At 39.5% G+C, this 13,534-nt stretch overlaps 2 protein-coding genes across 3 annotated transcripts in view; one reads left to right on the top strand and one right to left on the bottom strand.

Annotated features, from left to right (window-relative positions):
- LOC113160323 overlaps positions 1-13,534 on the top strand; it is a 76,697-nt gene that overhangs the window by 4,493 nt on the left and 58,670 nt on the right. The window lies entirely within an intron of this gene.
- On the bottom strand, positions 5,177-13,113 carry LOC113160331 (capZ-interacting protein-like). Its single transcript, XM_026357546.1, has 7 exons — positions 13,032-13,113; positions 7,918-8,007; positions 7,621-7,689; positions 7,149-7,214; positions 6,838-7,068; positions 6,248-6,679; positions 5,177-5,608 (listed from the first exon to the last, which is right to left on the bottom strand). Exons 1-7 carry the CDS (start codon positions 13,035-13,037, stop codon positions 5,579-5,581), a joined length of 924 nt encoding a protein of 307 aa, XP_026213331.1. The 5' UTR covers positions 13,038-13,113; the 3' UTR covers positions 5,177-5,578.

Below are 13,534 nucleotides of genomic sequence, written 5' to 3'. Positions count from 1 at the left end.
CCACTGAACTTCATCACCACTCACCATGAATCCAGTTAGCTCTGAAGCCACACACAGCAGAGATTGTTGCTCTGCACGCCAATACTGTAAGCCAATTACACGGATAGCCAACAGGAGTTCTGCCTCAGCCGTCACTGCCCTGGTTCACTGCAGTTTAAATGTCTCTGCAGCAGAATTACTGCAACACGATTAATAATTAATATTGTATTATTAACTACTTTAATGTAATTTAATTTAGGATGATAAACTACATATAATCAGAAAACACTATAAACTGTGTCAGATACAACAGATACAAGTGTGATAAAATAAAATAGACAAAATGTGACTTCTAGTTAACCTTCAAAATAAAAGCATTGAATTATAGCAAATAGGTCTTCTCACTACTTTTTGTAAGTGAGTAATCACATGGCTGGGATTTAGGCTTAGGTCACATGATGACAGCTGATCAAACTCTACTCACACATGAAGTTAAAAAGGTTCAAAAAAGTGGATAAGTACTAGGTGCACCCGTGCCTTTGAATCTAAAACTTAATTTTTAGACAATTTAAACTCAGATATTACTACTCTGTTACACCAACTTCCTCTTTGCATAAATTAAACAGCAGCCAACACAGTGGACATGTAGGTGATAAAAATGCTGATTTATTATATTTTGTCCTGTATCTTGCCTCTCAGGCAGCATCCTGGCTGTATGCAGCCTCAAAGGAATATTTACAGACACTAGGGTTCTACCAACATTGTTTTTTGTGTTTAAAGAATTTATGTACCGTTAGTCTCTTCAAAACATGCAGGAATTAAGCATCAAACTCACAGAACTCGTTGTAGTTAAGAATCAGGTAAAATAATGCAGATTATTTCATTGACTTTTGTTTGTCGTAACAAATTCATACAACCATTGTGGAAAACATTCTATTTTATAATTTTTATTTCACCTTTCTTAAATCAGGCCTAACAGATTTCTTTGTCCACTTGTTGAAAACACTCACGTCATTATTAAAACATTTGAAAACAGAAATTTGTCGTCCAACCTCTAAACAGGTGGAACTTTGTAAAGGCCAGTGAAGCTGAAACCTTTCGGACACTTTTCTCGTGTAATGATAAAAATATCTAACAAAATCACAGACATAAAGTGGAGATATGCAGCATGTTTAACCAAAGCAGAGCTTGAGAAAGTCATCAGATCCTATACTAAATAAAAATGGTGACACCACACTGCAAAATACAAGTAAAAGCCCTGCTGTCAAAATTCAGAAGCTTTGTAATCGCAGCTTCAAACTGTGGCTCCAATAACTGACTAACTTGTCATATTCAGACAACATATCATTTTCAACTTTTATTTTGAAAATCTGTATATGTTGGTGTGAAACGTACCCCATCCATATCAAAGGTGAAGAAGACCTGGTCGACGTAACTGTTGGCGTTCTCAGTCAGGCCCTTCAGCCCTAAAATGGCCTTCAGTTCGAACAGCGTGATGAGGCCGGACGGAGACTCCCGCATGAACATGTTGTACCAGTGGTGCATGTCCTCTGCCAGGATGTCGTCCAGGTTCGAGCCGTGATTCCCCATGATCCGGCTGCACCAAAGTCAGGAAAAACCAAATGGACGGAAGAAAAGATTGCCCTCACTTTGAGAGGACAAACATTGGAGGACAGCGTTTTCAGAAACCTCTCATGATCTTCCAGTTGTCATATGTCAGATGACAACAATCAAATCTTGTTGAAGAGGACTAACATACTTTTCAGAAAGAATAAAATTTGACAAAAGCAGTAAAACAGATTAGAAATCCGTAGCGTTGAAGCCAGCAGGCTTCAGCAGCAGGAAGGTCGAGTCAGCCACGTCCAGTCTACAGTGACTCTGCAGGCAGAGAGCAAACCTCAGGGCTCTCTAACCTGCTTAGTTCCTGAAGGAAGACTCAAGGAAGTTCCTAAAATAACTTTCTAATAAGATCAGGCCGCGATGCCGCAGGGTGCTTCTGCCAGAAGATGGGCCAAGAGGCTTTACCTGCTCGGTTTTCAGGTGAGGGAGCCGGACCAGTGCTGAAAGCATGATGATTATGCAACATGCTCACCTGCTTCAGATGGAGAGATTCCCTGGTGTGATGCCCACACCATGTCTTTCTGCGTATAGGAGGCCCCTGACAGGCCAGTGTGGTTACTATAATAGGCTGGAAAACTGATCCTCTGACACATCAGACAGAATGCATGGTGGTGGAAGAAGTATTTGCATCTTTAAGTAAAATACCACACTACTGAGAGTAGAAATACTCTTAAATTATAAAGTATTAATATTCAGTAGTAAAAGTACTCTTTAGTACTGTGTAAGGTGTTAGTGGTGTAGGACCACATCTGTTTTTATTCACACTTCAGATCTGAGCAATTTGGAGGAAACAAACAGAAGCAGTAATATGAATGTGTCTTAATCAGACGGACACAAACACCCCCCACATGAATGGTCAGGCTGCATGAATGAAAGAAACAAGCAACTGGCTCCTAAAATATTCAACAATAACCTTAAAAGGTGGTGAAAGAAAATGTGGAGAATTGTTCAGATTACATCAGATTAACTGAAAGTTGACATTTAGTCGACTTTGCATTTAGGTCAAAGTCAAACAGCGTTTTGACCAGTTGAGATTTTTCAGTGATCTTTAACCTGGTGCAGTGCAGCCAGTAAGTCTGTAATCGTTCAGAGCTGCTGGGAGTGATCCAGTTAAACTATTTAAACTCAGAAAGACAACTGATTACCAACACTGGTAATCTATAGTTTGCTTTTTTTAGGATTTTGGACGAATAAACATCTGTATAGTTTGTGTTTTCAATGTTACACTGATTAAAGTGTTAGAGGTTGGAACAGAGCTGACTGGACATGTAACTAAATAAGACTTCACCTGACACAGATAAGTCCTCTGCTCTAAATAAGATCTGAGTGGTATGAGGGGCACGGCCTGATCTGGGGAAGCTCCACTTTTATTCTGTATCGTTGGTGGATCACTGAACTGATTTCTGGATAAAGAGACACATAAGGACCAAAACGAGCCAAAAGACAATCAGGGAAAACTAAGTGAACCCAAAAACAACCACAGAAGAAACAGTGACCACAGAAACACTACAGATGCAAAATGACAACAAAGGGCCAAAAACACCAGAATGAGACACAGAATGTCCAGAAATACATCGGTCACCTCAGGATGGATTAGAATAACCATGCTAACAGCAAAACCTAAGTAAGTAAACACTCAGGTGGACATCTAGTTATAAACCAGAGTCATGGACATAAACACTTATGTCAAACTGGTATCAGATCCGTCCTCTGCATATTCTTTCTTTCAGTGGAACAATGGAAACTTCAGAATCATTAAACCCAGTTTTCCACTGTTGAGTCTAATAAAAGCTCAGTTCTGATTTAACCTGCTGGCAGGACGTGCTGCTCACCGACTTATCTGATTAACCCGCTCCTACAGTACATTGTTTCTCAGTAAAGCTGCTGGCTCTGGTTGTAGGTGTTGAATAATGTAGGGAGACACATCTTTTGTCTGGAGGAGCAGGTTGACAGAGACTGAGCCTCTAACAGCATCTTACCAACTAGACCATGTCTGCTGGTTCCTGTCCATAAATCAATGACTTTAATTTTATCCTTTGGAAATATGTAGAGATTAGTTTATTTCGCTTGTCGGCTCTTTGTGTACCTTTTGTAGCTCTTCATCTCTGTGTGGCTGCTGTGTGTCTCATGGTTTTATCCACACAAAGTATCTGGAGCTCTTGCACAGGATGTTTAGTGATTTCTGTAGGTTACAGTCTTCTGGTTTTATTTAAGTCGAGGACACAGTCTGTGACCTTTAACCTTTTATCAGTATTTATACGTGTTTCAGATCATTGTGGTACTGATGGCTTCAGCATGATTCTCTCTGTCAGACTCTGAACACACCACTAAACCTCCAGACAGTTTTTGGCACCGAGTCTTCAGTTTTCAGAATGTTCACCTTCATTTGGTGATCTGATTTATTTTGGGCAGCAGTGAGACTAGATGCCACTGTATCAGAGGATCATACAGATTATCCTGAATCAGATTTAACACAGCAAGCAGCAGCCAGGTTTCCTCCTCTCGCTGTGTCCTCCAGATACGTTTTTTCCATTTAGGCGCCCTCAGTAGATTAAGAGATACCGATTTGTGTGGAGACGTGCCAGCTGTGGAAATCCTTCTCATCCAGATCTCACACTGAAACTACAAACTTCTTTCTTCACCAAAGTTGGAACTTGTTCTAAAATGCAGAAACAATGCAAAACATAAAAAGTGTAAAGATTTTACAGAAGAACTTAAACGTATTTTATAAATATGAGCAAATTTTGAGTTTAATGCAGTAACACACTTCAAAAAGCCAGTTTTACAAGGGCATCAGGATTGGGTATAAAAGGAGCATCCACCATAAGTGATGCACCATTCTGGGGAAATGTCCACAGGTAGAAATCACAGTTGAATGTACATGTCCTTTGAGAAACTGCCTTTGTTTTAGTTCACTTAAGATAAAAATTACAAATATTCTGCAAATGTTTTATTTTTATATCTGAAAGGTCTTTTTCTGTACCGAACTGCATTTTAATAATTGCAAATCACAAACAAATGTCTGTAAATATGATTTTCACTTTGTGTTTTGTTTCTGTAGCTGTAAATATGTAAAATATGGTGATAGACATTATACTGCCAGGTACTTATAGTGTGCAGATCATCTTTGACAGTTTGAAGTGAAAGCCAACACTAACCTGGTTACTAAAGTGCATGTAAAAGCACTGAATGAGGAAATGATAAGTTACAGATCAACTGCAGCACAAACTAAAGCATCGGAATAGAACACAGGACAATATTATATCAAATACATTTATTTCAGGTTTTTAAGGCACATTGTGGATCATTACAGAAATTACAGTTTCTTTACCTTTTGAGCCTTTTGTACTAAAACTTAAAACAATAAATGGTAAAGTGAAGGAAAACATTTAAGAGAACAGGAACAATAAGCTGCAGTAAAATATGACTGTTCTACTTTGTTTTCTTTCTCTGTAGCTATGTTTAAGTTCTAACGGGAACCGCTAATTTCACTGATTCATATAGAAGGTAGATCACTGGCTGTATTATTAAGTGTTAATTATTTCATTTTGGTGGATAAATGTTAAACATACAGTGAACAAAACAACACATCACCACTATCATCATCAACTCTGAAGGCAGCAAACACTAAAAAAATAATAACATCACATTATATTCGTACAAAAAGGAACAGCTCCAGTGTTGCAGTGTAAAAAGGGCTTTAAGTCGAGGATTAATTGCTTGCAGGAGTTTTCTTGCCAAGCTGTGATAAAGCCTGACTTCCAGTTAAATTCCTTAATAAAGCTGTGATTCTTTACAAGACAAAACTCCTGAGGTTGTCCATCGTCACGACATGAGCGATAATAAAAGAAGCCGTGGTGACGTCTCCGCAGTGTTCGAACTCCCTCACAGGCCTTTTCCTTCAGGCCTCGCTGCTGCACCGTCTTCCTCCCAACCCCCGGGGCTCCGGCATGGCTGCTCCCAGTAAATTGTTTGACTTTCATCGGTCTGAACTTTCACTCGTTGTCTCCTGTGGGAGAAATAAAACACAGAAGATAAATGTCCTGCAGTGATATGCAAACTAGGTTTAGCTGCTCAAATAAAACAAAGGTTAACGAACACATACATTTCATTTACTAGACTCACAAACTGTAAATCCAACACTGCAACACTATTTAAAAAATGCTTGTAGCATAAAACAGTTCACTCACACTACAGGTGAAAGTCACGTCACTGTCGCTCAATGTTAAAACAAACAGTACTTTGATCAATTGCTCAAAAATTAAAAGTTGAAAATTGAAGAAAAACTGGTGCAGAAATCATCCAAATACAAGAAAAGGTTTAAAATGGCTGCTGTAGTGTGACGAGTTGGCTTAATGAGTTAATTTCTTTCCCCCCACTCTCTCAGTATTTAATCTACATTATGTGACTGTTTACTGAAGAAGATGCTCAGAGGAAACCTCAGACAGTAGAAGGTTAATGTGAAGCAGCTGTGCTGAGTTTTAATAATGGTCAAAAAATGTGGAAATGATGATGTCAAACGGCTGTTTTGGTTTCAGTCTGGGATCAGAACAAAAAGTTTCAGTATTGATTTAAATATTGAATATTAAACAGTGTAAATTTAAAATAACAAACTCGTTCTCTCTGCAGGTAAACTAGAGGTAATCACCTTGCTCTCTTCTTCTTTGGTTTCTGTGTTTGTTGCTCCTTCAGTGGAAACTTCATTCTGTTTTTCTCCAGACTTCTCCTCCTCCTCCTGTTTTCCTCCTGATGAAGATCCCTCCTCTTCTCCTCTTGTGGGTCCATTCTCTCCCTCCTCCTTCTTCCCCTCTTCTTCTTTGGGCTCCATCTCTGACTTCTCTTCATTTTTCTCGGGACATGTTGAAGTCTCTGTTTTCTCCTCCACATCCTCTGTTTTACCTTCCTTCTCCAGAACTTCTGCTCCTCCCTCCTTCACGCCTCCTCCTCCTCCTCCTTCTCCTCCTTCTCCTGTTGTTGGTGAGTCTGCTACATCATTCACAACACCAACCTCGTCTCCACTGCTGGACTTCCTATGGCGGCGGGATGGAGGCCGTCGCCGGAGGGAGTGACGAACTCGACCCTGTCGACCAATCAGAGCCGAGAGAGTCAAGTGAGATTAGAGATGAATAGATAATAGTTACATTCAGAATTCACTCCTGTTATTTTCTAAATAGTCTGTTTTGTGTTGCTCTCTTGTTCTGGTTTCGCCTTTTATTTTTTTATATCTCAGACTCTGACCTTGTTGACGCTCGACAGGATGGACCCCTCTCTGAGGGGGTCTTCAAATGAGACTGGGCCTTCTTCTTCTGTTACTGGAGAGGCAGTTACTGGGCTGGTGGGGGCCGCCGTGGACAAGGTGTTTAGTGGGGTGGAGCTGGGAGAGAGTGGGCTGAAGTTGGGAGGCAGCAGCTTGAAGCCGGGGCTTTTTGGAGACGGCAGCATAGCCGTGGGAGAGAGGGCGAGGTTGGCCTAAAGAAAGACAGAGATCAGGTCAGAGCACAGCTCTCCCTCCACACCAGCAGAGGGCAGCAGAAACCACCTGGACTCACCTGGAGCTTCTCGATCAGACCAGAGTTCCTCTTGGCTTTAGGTTGAGGAGAGGTGACACTTGGAGGCTGCTGACAAACCCACACACACAGTAATTAAAGATAATTAAACTTATTTTGTAGAAGATCTTCCCTCGTACTAATGTTTAGTTTCAGGTGGGAACTACACGATACTAGTTTGTAAACTTGACTGAGTGATTTGAGGAGTCGCTTCATAAATAATATTTGCAGTAGAACCATCACTGACTGAGCTGGAGCTGATTTAATCACTGGAGTAAATAAGGCACCAAGTATTTGTTCTACTAATTAAAACACTGTTTGTTGCAGGGAGTGTTTAAATATTGTGGCTGTTATGTAAAGTTTAAACCTTTGATTTAAATTTTAGACTTGATTATATTGATTATTATAATTCTATATTCATAATTTAAATTCTGTTTCTGCAACACAGCCCGATGTTTCCTTGTTGCTCTCTCACCTCCTGCTCGTCTCCTTGTGGTTTAGCAATGTGTAAAGAGCGAGGAGGTCGTCGTCTGACCGGCTTATCCTGGTAAACAAACACAATTGTAGTGTTAAATCTGGACTACTGCAGTTTTACTCAGAGCAGATCACTAACTTCATATGTGCACAGTGTCAGTTCTTTTAGTTTTTACAACATGTGTAAGTAGAGTTACAACTAAAGCATCTTTTCATCATATTATTTTGAGAATAATACAAATCTAGTATCTGTATCTGCTACTTCAACTTTGTTTATGTTCAACAACATTAAAATCACCGCTTCGTTCCCAGCAGCATTGTGTTGAGCAGCCGAGCTTTTGAATCTTCCTGCAAGTTCAGCCACAGAGCGTCGGCATGGAGCCTCGTCCTGAGGGAAGGAAAAGACCAACAACTCTGAAGTCAGTGTTTGTGCTGCGAAGGTAAATGTGAACGAACATCACTGAAGCCTGCAGCATCTCTGCAGATGAACTGAAATAAGCTGTGACTACTATGACTGCTGCTGCTTATACTGCAAGAAATACATCTAAAGCCTTTACTACTACTGTTTATCTTACTACTACTGAGTGACACTGACACTAATATACTATACCAAAAACCCCAAAGACACTCAGAGACACAAAATAAGTAACTCAGACAAAGCAAACAAAATGGTGCAAAATGGCCACCAAAGATGTAAACCAATGTAACATGTCTGTGTTGTCAGATCATGATTGTACCACCCTGTCTCCTAGAAGTTACGTTTAGTTGCAAATAAATTCCAAATGTAATAATGTTTTTGTAGAGAACATTAAATTGTTGGTACCCTTCTGTTAAAGAAATAAAAAGTCACTGAAACAACTTGAAACTAACAAAAAGTTATAATAAATAAAAATTAACTAATGAAAATCAGACAAAGCGTTTAAGATGTGGTTCAACAGACGTTTTTAAAAAAAACAAACTGATGAAAATGGACAAAAATGATGGTAACCTCAACTTAATATTTTATACACAACCTTTTGAGGTGATCACTCCAATCAAACGATTTAAGCACCTGTCAACAGGTGTTTCACAACTCGTGAGCAAAACTGCTCCAGTTGTCTTCGGTTTGAAGGGTGCCTTCTCCAGACGGCATGTTTCAGCTCTTTCCACTAAAGCAGCCCCAGAACATAACTGAACCTCCTCTGTGTTTTACGGTAGGTACAGTCTACTTTTCTTTGTACCATGCCTACAGTCCCATGGACCTTAAACCTGTGAGTAATGTGTGCAGCTGTAGTCACAGGAACATTAAGCTGCTTGGAGATGGTCTTACAGTCTTTACCTTTAACAGGTTTGTCTATCATTATCTTTCTAATCTCCTGAGACAACTCTCTCTTTAGTTATGTGTGGTACATGTTCAGTGTGGTACACTCCATGATACCAAACAGCACAGTGACCACGTTTCACTCTTTAAATAGTCAGACTGACTGATTCCAAGTGTGAAGAAACCTGTGAAGCTAATTACAGGACACAGGTTAGTTTAACATGGTCGAATTATTTAACATGTTTGCTAGGGTACCATCATTTTTGTCCAGGCCAGTTTCATTAGTTTGTTTTTTAAGGAACTTCTGTTGAACCACAACTCAAAAGCAATCTCTGATTTTTAGTAAATTGTTATTTATTTTTTTTTTTTTTACAGTTTCAAATTATTTCAGTGGCCTTTGTGGGTTTTTCTTTTCTTTCTTTAACAGAGGGAAACCAACAATTTTGTCCACAGCTGGGTTTAGGCAACAAACAACCTTAAGGTAAGAGAAAGAATGTGATGATCAAATACAGTTTGTCACTGAACAGAACCAGGACTTTAAACTGAAGCTCAACACATTTTTGACATTACTAAACCAACTTGTGGGCGTTGGCTTTTGTTGCTGAGGACAATAATAAATCCTGATGAAACCACATTCTGAAACTGTTTCTTATTTAGTTACAGGTCGAAGTTCTAACTTATACTCTAACAGAGGGTCACATCTCTGCTGTTTTAGCTGTACTGCTATTTCTACTGCAGTACTGCAGTTGGTACCTCCCTGTGCTGCAGGTTACTTCCTGTCTGTGGCAGCTCTGTGACCATGTTAGGAGATGTGAGTGTTGTCATCGGGCAGGCAGCTGCTCATTAGAGACGTGCTGCACACGTTTGTGACATGTTTAATCCGAATATATCAGCAGAAAATAAAAGAGAATGAGTTTGTTTTCAGTAGAACTTTTTGAGCATCTGTTTTTCTCTCTGAAGTAGAACTCGCAGTGGTAAATGTAATGTTTTCACCGTTAAACCACATGATGATGTGAAAGGTTACTGAAGTACAGTGAAGTACTCTATAGTGCTATACTGGAGTACTTGTTAAATCCTGTGATATCAATTAGGACACTCGCAGTACAACACTACTACTGTGATCACTACTTCTAATACTATTTGTACTGCTACTACTACTATTACTGCACTATAATGAATGTATGTTTTTGCTTATTCGAAATGTTTTTATTGTGAAGAACTTAAAGTTGTACTTCTACTACTACTACTACTAATAGTACTACCACCACTGTGCCTTCATGATGAGGTTGTCCGGTTCATTGTCAAAACAGTTAGTAGCTGTAGTTATTTTTATTACTACTACGTCTACTACTACTACGTCTACTACTACTACTACTACTGCTGCTGCTACTCCTACAGCAACTGTTACTCCTACTACTCCCAGTACAGTACTTCTACTAATGCTACTGTTTATACTACTGCTACTACACTTGGTACTTTTACTGCCACGGTCACCACCACTGCTAATAGTGCTCACTTGTTTCCGTGTTTACTTCATCTGTGTCCAGCTTTAACATTACTACAGCTACTGTGATATGTTATTACTGGTACTGCTACTATTTCTACTGTTTCAGCTAGTATATCCAGTTTTATCTATCACTATCACTCCACTTGCTGCAGCAGTTACTCAACTACTTAAAATTCCACATGGCCACTGAGATGCAACCTTTACCACCACTACTGCTCTACCTTTACAATCAGTGCTATAAGTTCCACTATTTCTAGCACTAATGTTACTACTACTATTGCACTAATTCTACTACTGTTATTAATATTATGCTGCTGTTTCTTCTGCTATTGTACTTGTACTTCTTCTGCTACAACTACTATTGCTTCTACTGATACCGCTAGTGCAGCCTTCTACTGTTACTGCAATACTAGTACTCAAGATGCTGCTGCTACGTCTACTAGTGCTACCATTGTTGAGCATGTGATCAATATCGTCTTCTCTGATTGGACAATTGTTTTCAACTAGTCTGCTACTACTACTAGTACTAGTAAACAAGAACTACCATCTGTCCTTTTCATTACATTTCTGGGTGGACTCGATCCCTCACTGGCTTCCCACCAGTAAAAACCTGACTCAGAGCAGAAAATATCAGCCCAGAACTACAGTATCGACCCAGAACCACATCAGTCCAAACACCGCAAACACGCGGGGACAGTACAAGTCTATTAAAGGATCAGACACACACACACACACACACACTCAGCTGTTGACGTGGGGCTGATCCACGTACATTTCAGCTGAAGGTCTCACATTGCTGACATTCAACAGATAATGAAATGACATCGTCTGGAGAACACACACACACACATTCATTCTTTCCACAGTTCAGTCCACGTATCAACTGAAAGCAGAAAGAGATGAAACAACAACCGTTAAACCACTTCCTCTTTGGGAGTGTTGTTTTTCTGACACTTGCTGCTCTTCTTAGTGTTTTAAAGCTAAATTACCAAATTTTAAAAACATATTTCGACAGTTTTAGTTCCCATAGTTGCAGAATTTCTTCAGATCAGTTTCTATGGTTTTAATTTGACATTAACACTATTATTATCTTTATTTCCTTCAACAACTACAACTCCCATGAGGTTTTGAGTTTGTAATAATGACACTCATGACGAAGCACTCTCCCTCCCATTTGCAGGTAAACCTCTGTTCTCAACTTAGGTCCATTTACGAGTGTACACATTTACACAGCACTATTCAGGACCAGGTTATTGCATTGAGTCCCCTGACAGTGTTACCTGAGCACAGCTCCTGTGATGGAGACATCATGTTGTCCCAGAAGACAGTGTTGATCTCAGTTTTTCTCATGTTTAAAGTTCTGGTTCTTGGCAACAATTCATTGAAAATAATGATCAAATAAACCATTAATAAAGAAGATCAATACACAGCTGCTGTTGGCCACTGTAACAGGTTCTGGAACTGTCGAGGACTGAACCCCACCTTTCCTACACCGGACCAAACCCTTAGACTGGTCATGTTGCACTTCTTTGAAGTTGTTTTGTGTCTTGTGGCAGCTCTGAGTCTCTTTGAGCACTGAAGCATTTTAGAGCTTTGAGTCTTTGTCCCTAGTTTGAGTCTCCTTGTTGTCATTTTGCATCTTTGCAAGAATTAAATGGACAGAAACTCAAATACTGAAGTGAAGTTAAGGAGTGTGTCTGAGGAGTACATCTCCACCTCCTGTTATTTCCATTTGCTTGTTTTATGTATGCTTCCAGAAATCTGTTCACCTTTTTGTTAAACGGTACGATTTACTTTCTGAGAGAAAGCCTTAGCATGTATTGAGGTTATATCAGCCTAAATAATGTGTATTTACCTGTAATAATACTGACATTACATGTTTTCCTCATGACATAGTTGTGTGGAGCTATCGCCTCACTGCTGATGTTAATGACTGTGCCGTCAGTGACCTGCAGTAACCTCCAGGTCAGTGAACACGCTCACATCATACATAAAGCTCTGCTGCATAATATTCTACTAAAAGACTAAAAATGAATTACAGGAGAAAACCACTGCAAAAACGTGGTTTTACACTTGAGGAAAACTTACACGTCATGTTACACGTGGGATCGTTTGCATTTTATCTGTGGATGTCTGGCGTGTTTGTCAAAGCGAGATATGTCGCCTGATCCAAAAATATGTGGTGAGTTTAAGTGCTGTTGGAAAGCTCCGACATCTAGCTTTTAATAAGCGACATAATAAATAACAATAATAATAATAATAATAATAGTAGTACTAAATTGGTTGCTTCATCTACACACTGAACTGTGAGTGTGTCTTAGTGAGTGGAACAAAATGACTCGTGAATCAGATAATATTCATATGTCTTTAGTATTTTATGAAGTAAAACTAAACTGTACTTTCCCGCTGCTGAAAACCCATTAGTACTAAAACATTAATGAACAAATGCTGCTGTAATAAAAAGACTAAACCCTGATGTAAAGTTTGGTTTTATCTGTGTAATCCACCACTACTCACAGTTTGCTCCTCTAAACTCCAGGTTTTATCAAATCAAACAAAAACCTACAAACAACGAGCTGCAGTAGAGAAATGTTAGAAGTTTTACCTCCATCCTGCTCGTCGTCTCTCTGCGACCTCGTTTATGTCAAGTATGTGTGAGAGAGACTCCGAGCAGGCCTGCAGGTTAAATATAGAACCAGAGTCACTACTGACACATGGTGAGAGAGACAAACATAAAGAGAGAGAGGGCAGCTCATGTTCTATCACATGCTGATCATTTCTCTGTTTGACTGCTGCTCGTTCTGCAGCTTCGTGTCATTTCATTAAAGCTGAGAGCAGTTTAATTCATGTTCACAGGACCAAAGCAGGTTATTTCTACAGCACGTTTCAAACACTATCACAAAGACAAGCGTCTTAAATAACAGGCAGAGAAAGCCTGGTCCTTGAGGTGGAGCTGCATCTTTGTGTGTCCTGGGTCACTGTCATAAGAACGTTGTTGTTTCATTTTCTCTCATTTCCTGTTATTTTTATTTCAGTTAGAGACTCAACAGAATAGTTTATTACTGCCGGACATTTAGATCAGTGACTCTTCTCTTGTTTCTTGATTTT

This window comes from Anabas testudineus, chromosome 10 (assembly GCF_900324465.2).
Source record: "Anabas testudineus chromosome 10, fAnaTes1.2, whole genome shotgun sequence".
In the NCBI taxonomy this organism is placed as follows: Eukaryota; Metazoa; Chordata; class Actinopteri; order Anabantiformes; family Anabantidae; genus Anabas; species Anabas testudineus.
Note: the sequence above shows the minus strand (reverse complement) of the source record. Positions and strands in the feature narration are given on the sequence as shown.

Coding starts and splice junctions, on each gene's coding strand:
- LOC113160331 (XM_026357546.1), bottom strand. Junction 7,215..7,620: donor CACAAGGAGACGAGCAGGAG/GTGAGAGAGCAA, acceptor GTTTGTCAGCAG/CCTCCAAGTGTCACCTCTCC. Junction 6,680..6,837: donor TCCTGTCGAGCGTCAACAAG/GTCAGAGTCTGA, acceptor ATTGGTCGACAG/GGTCGAGTTCGTCACTCCCT.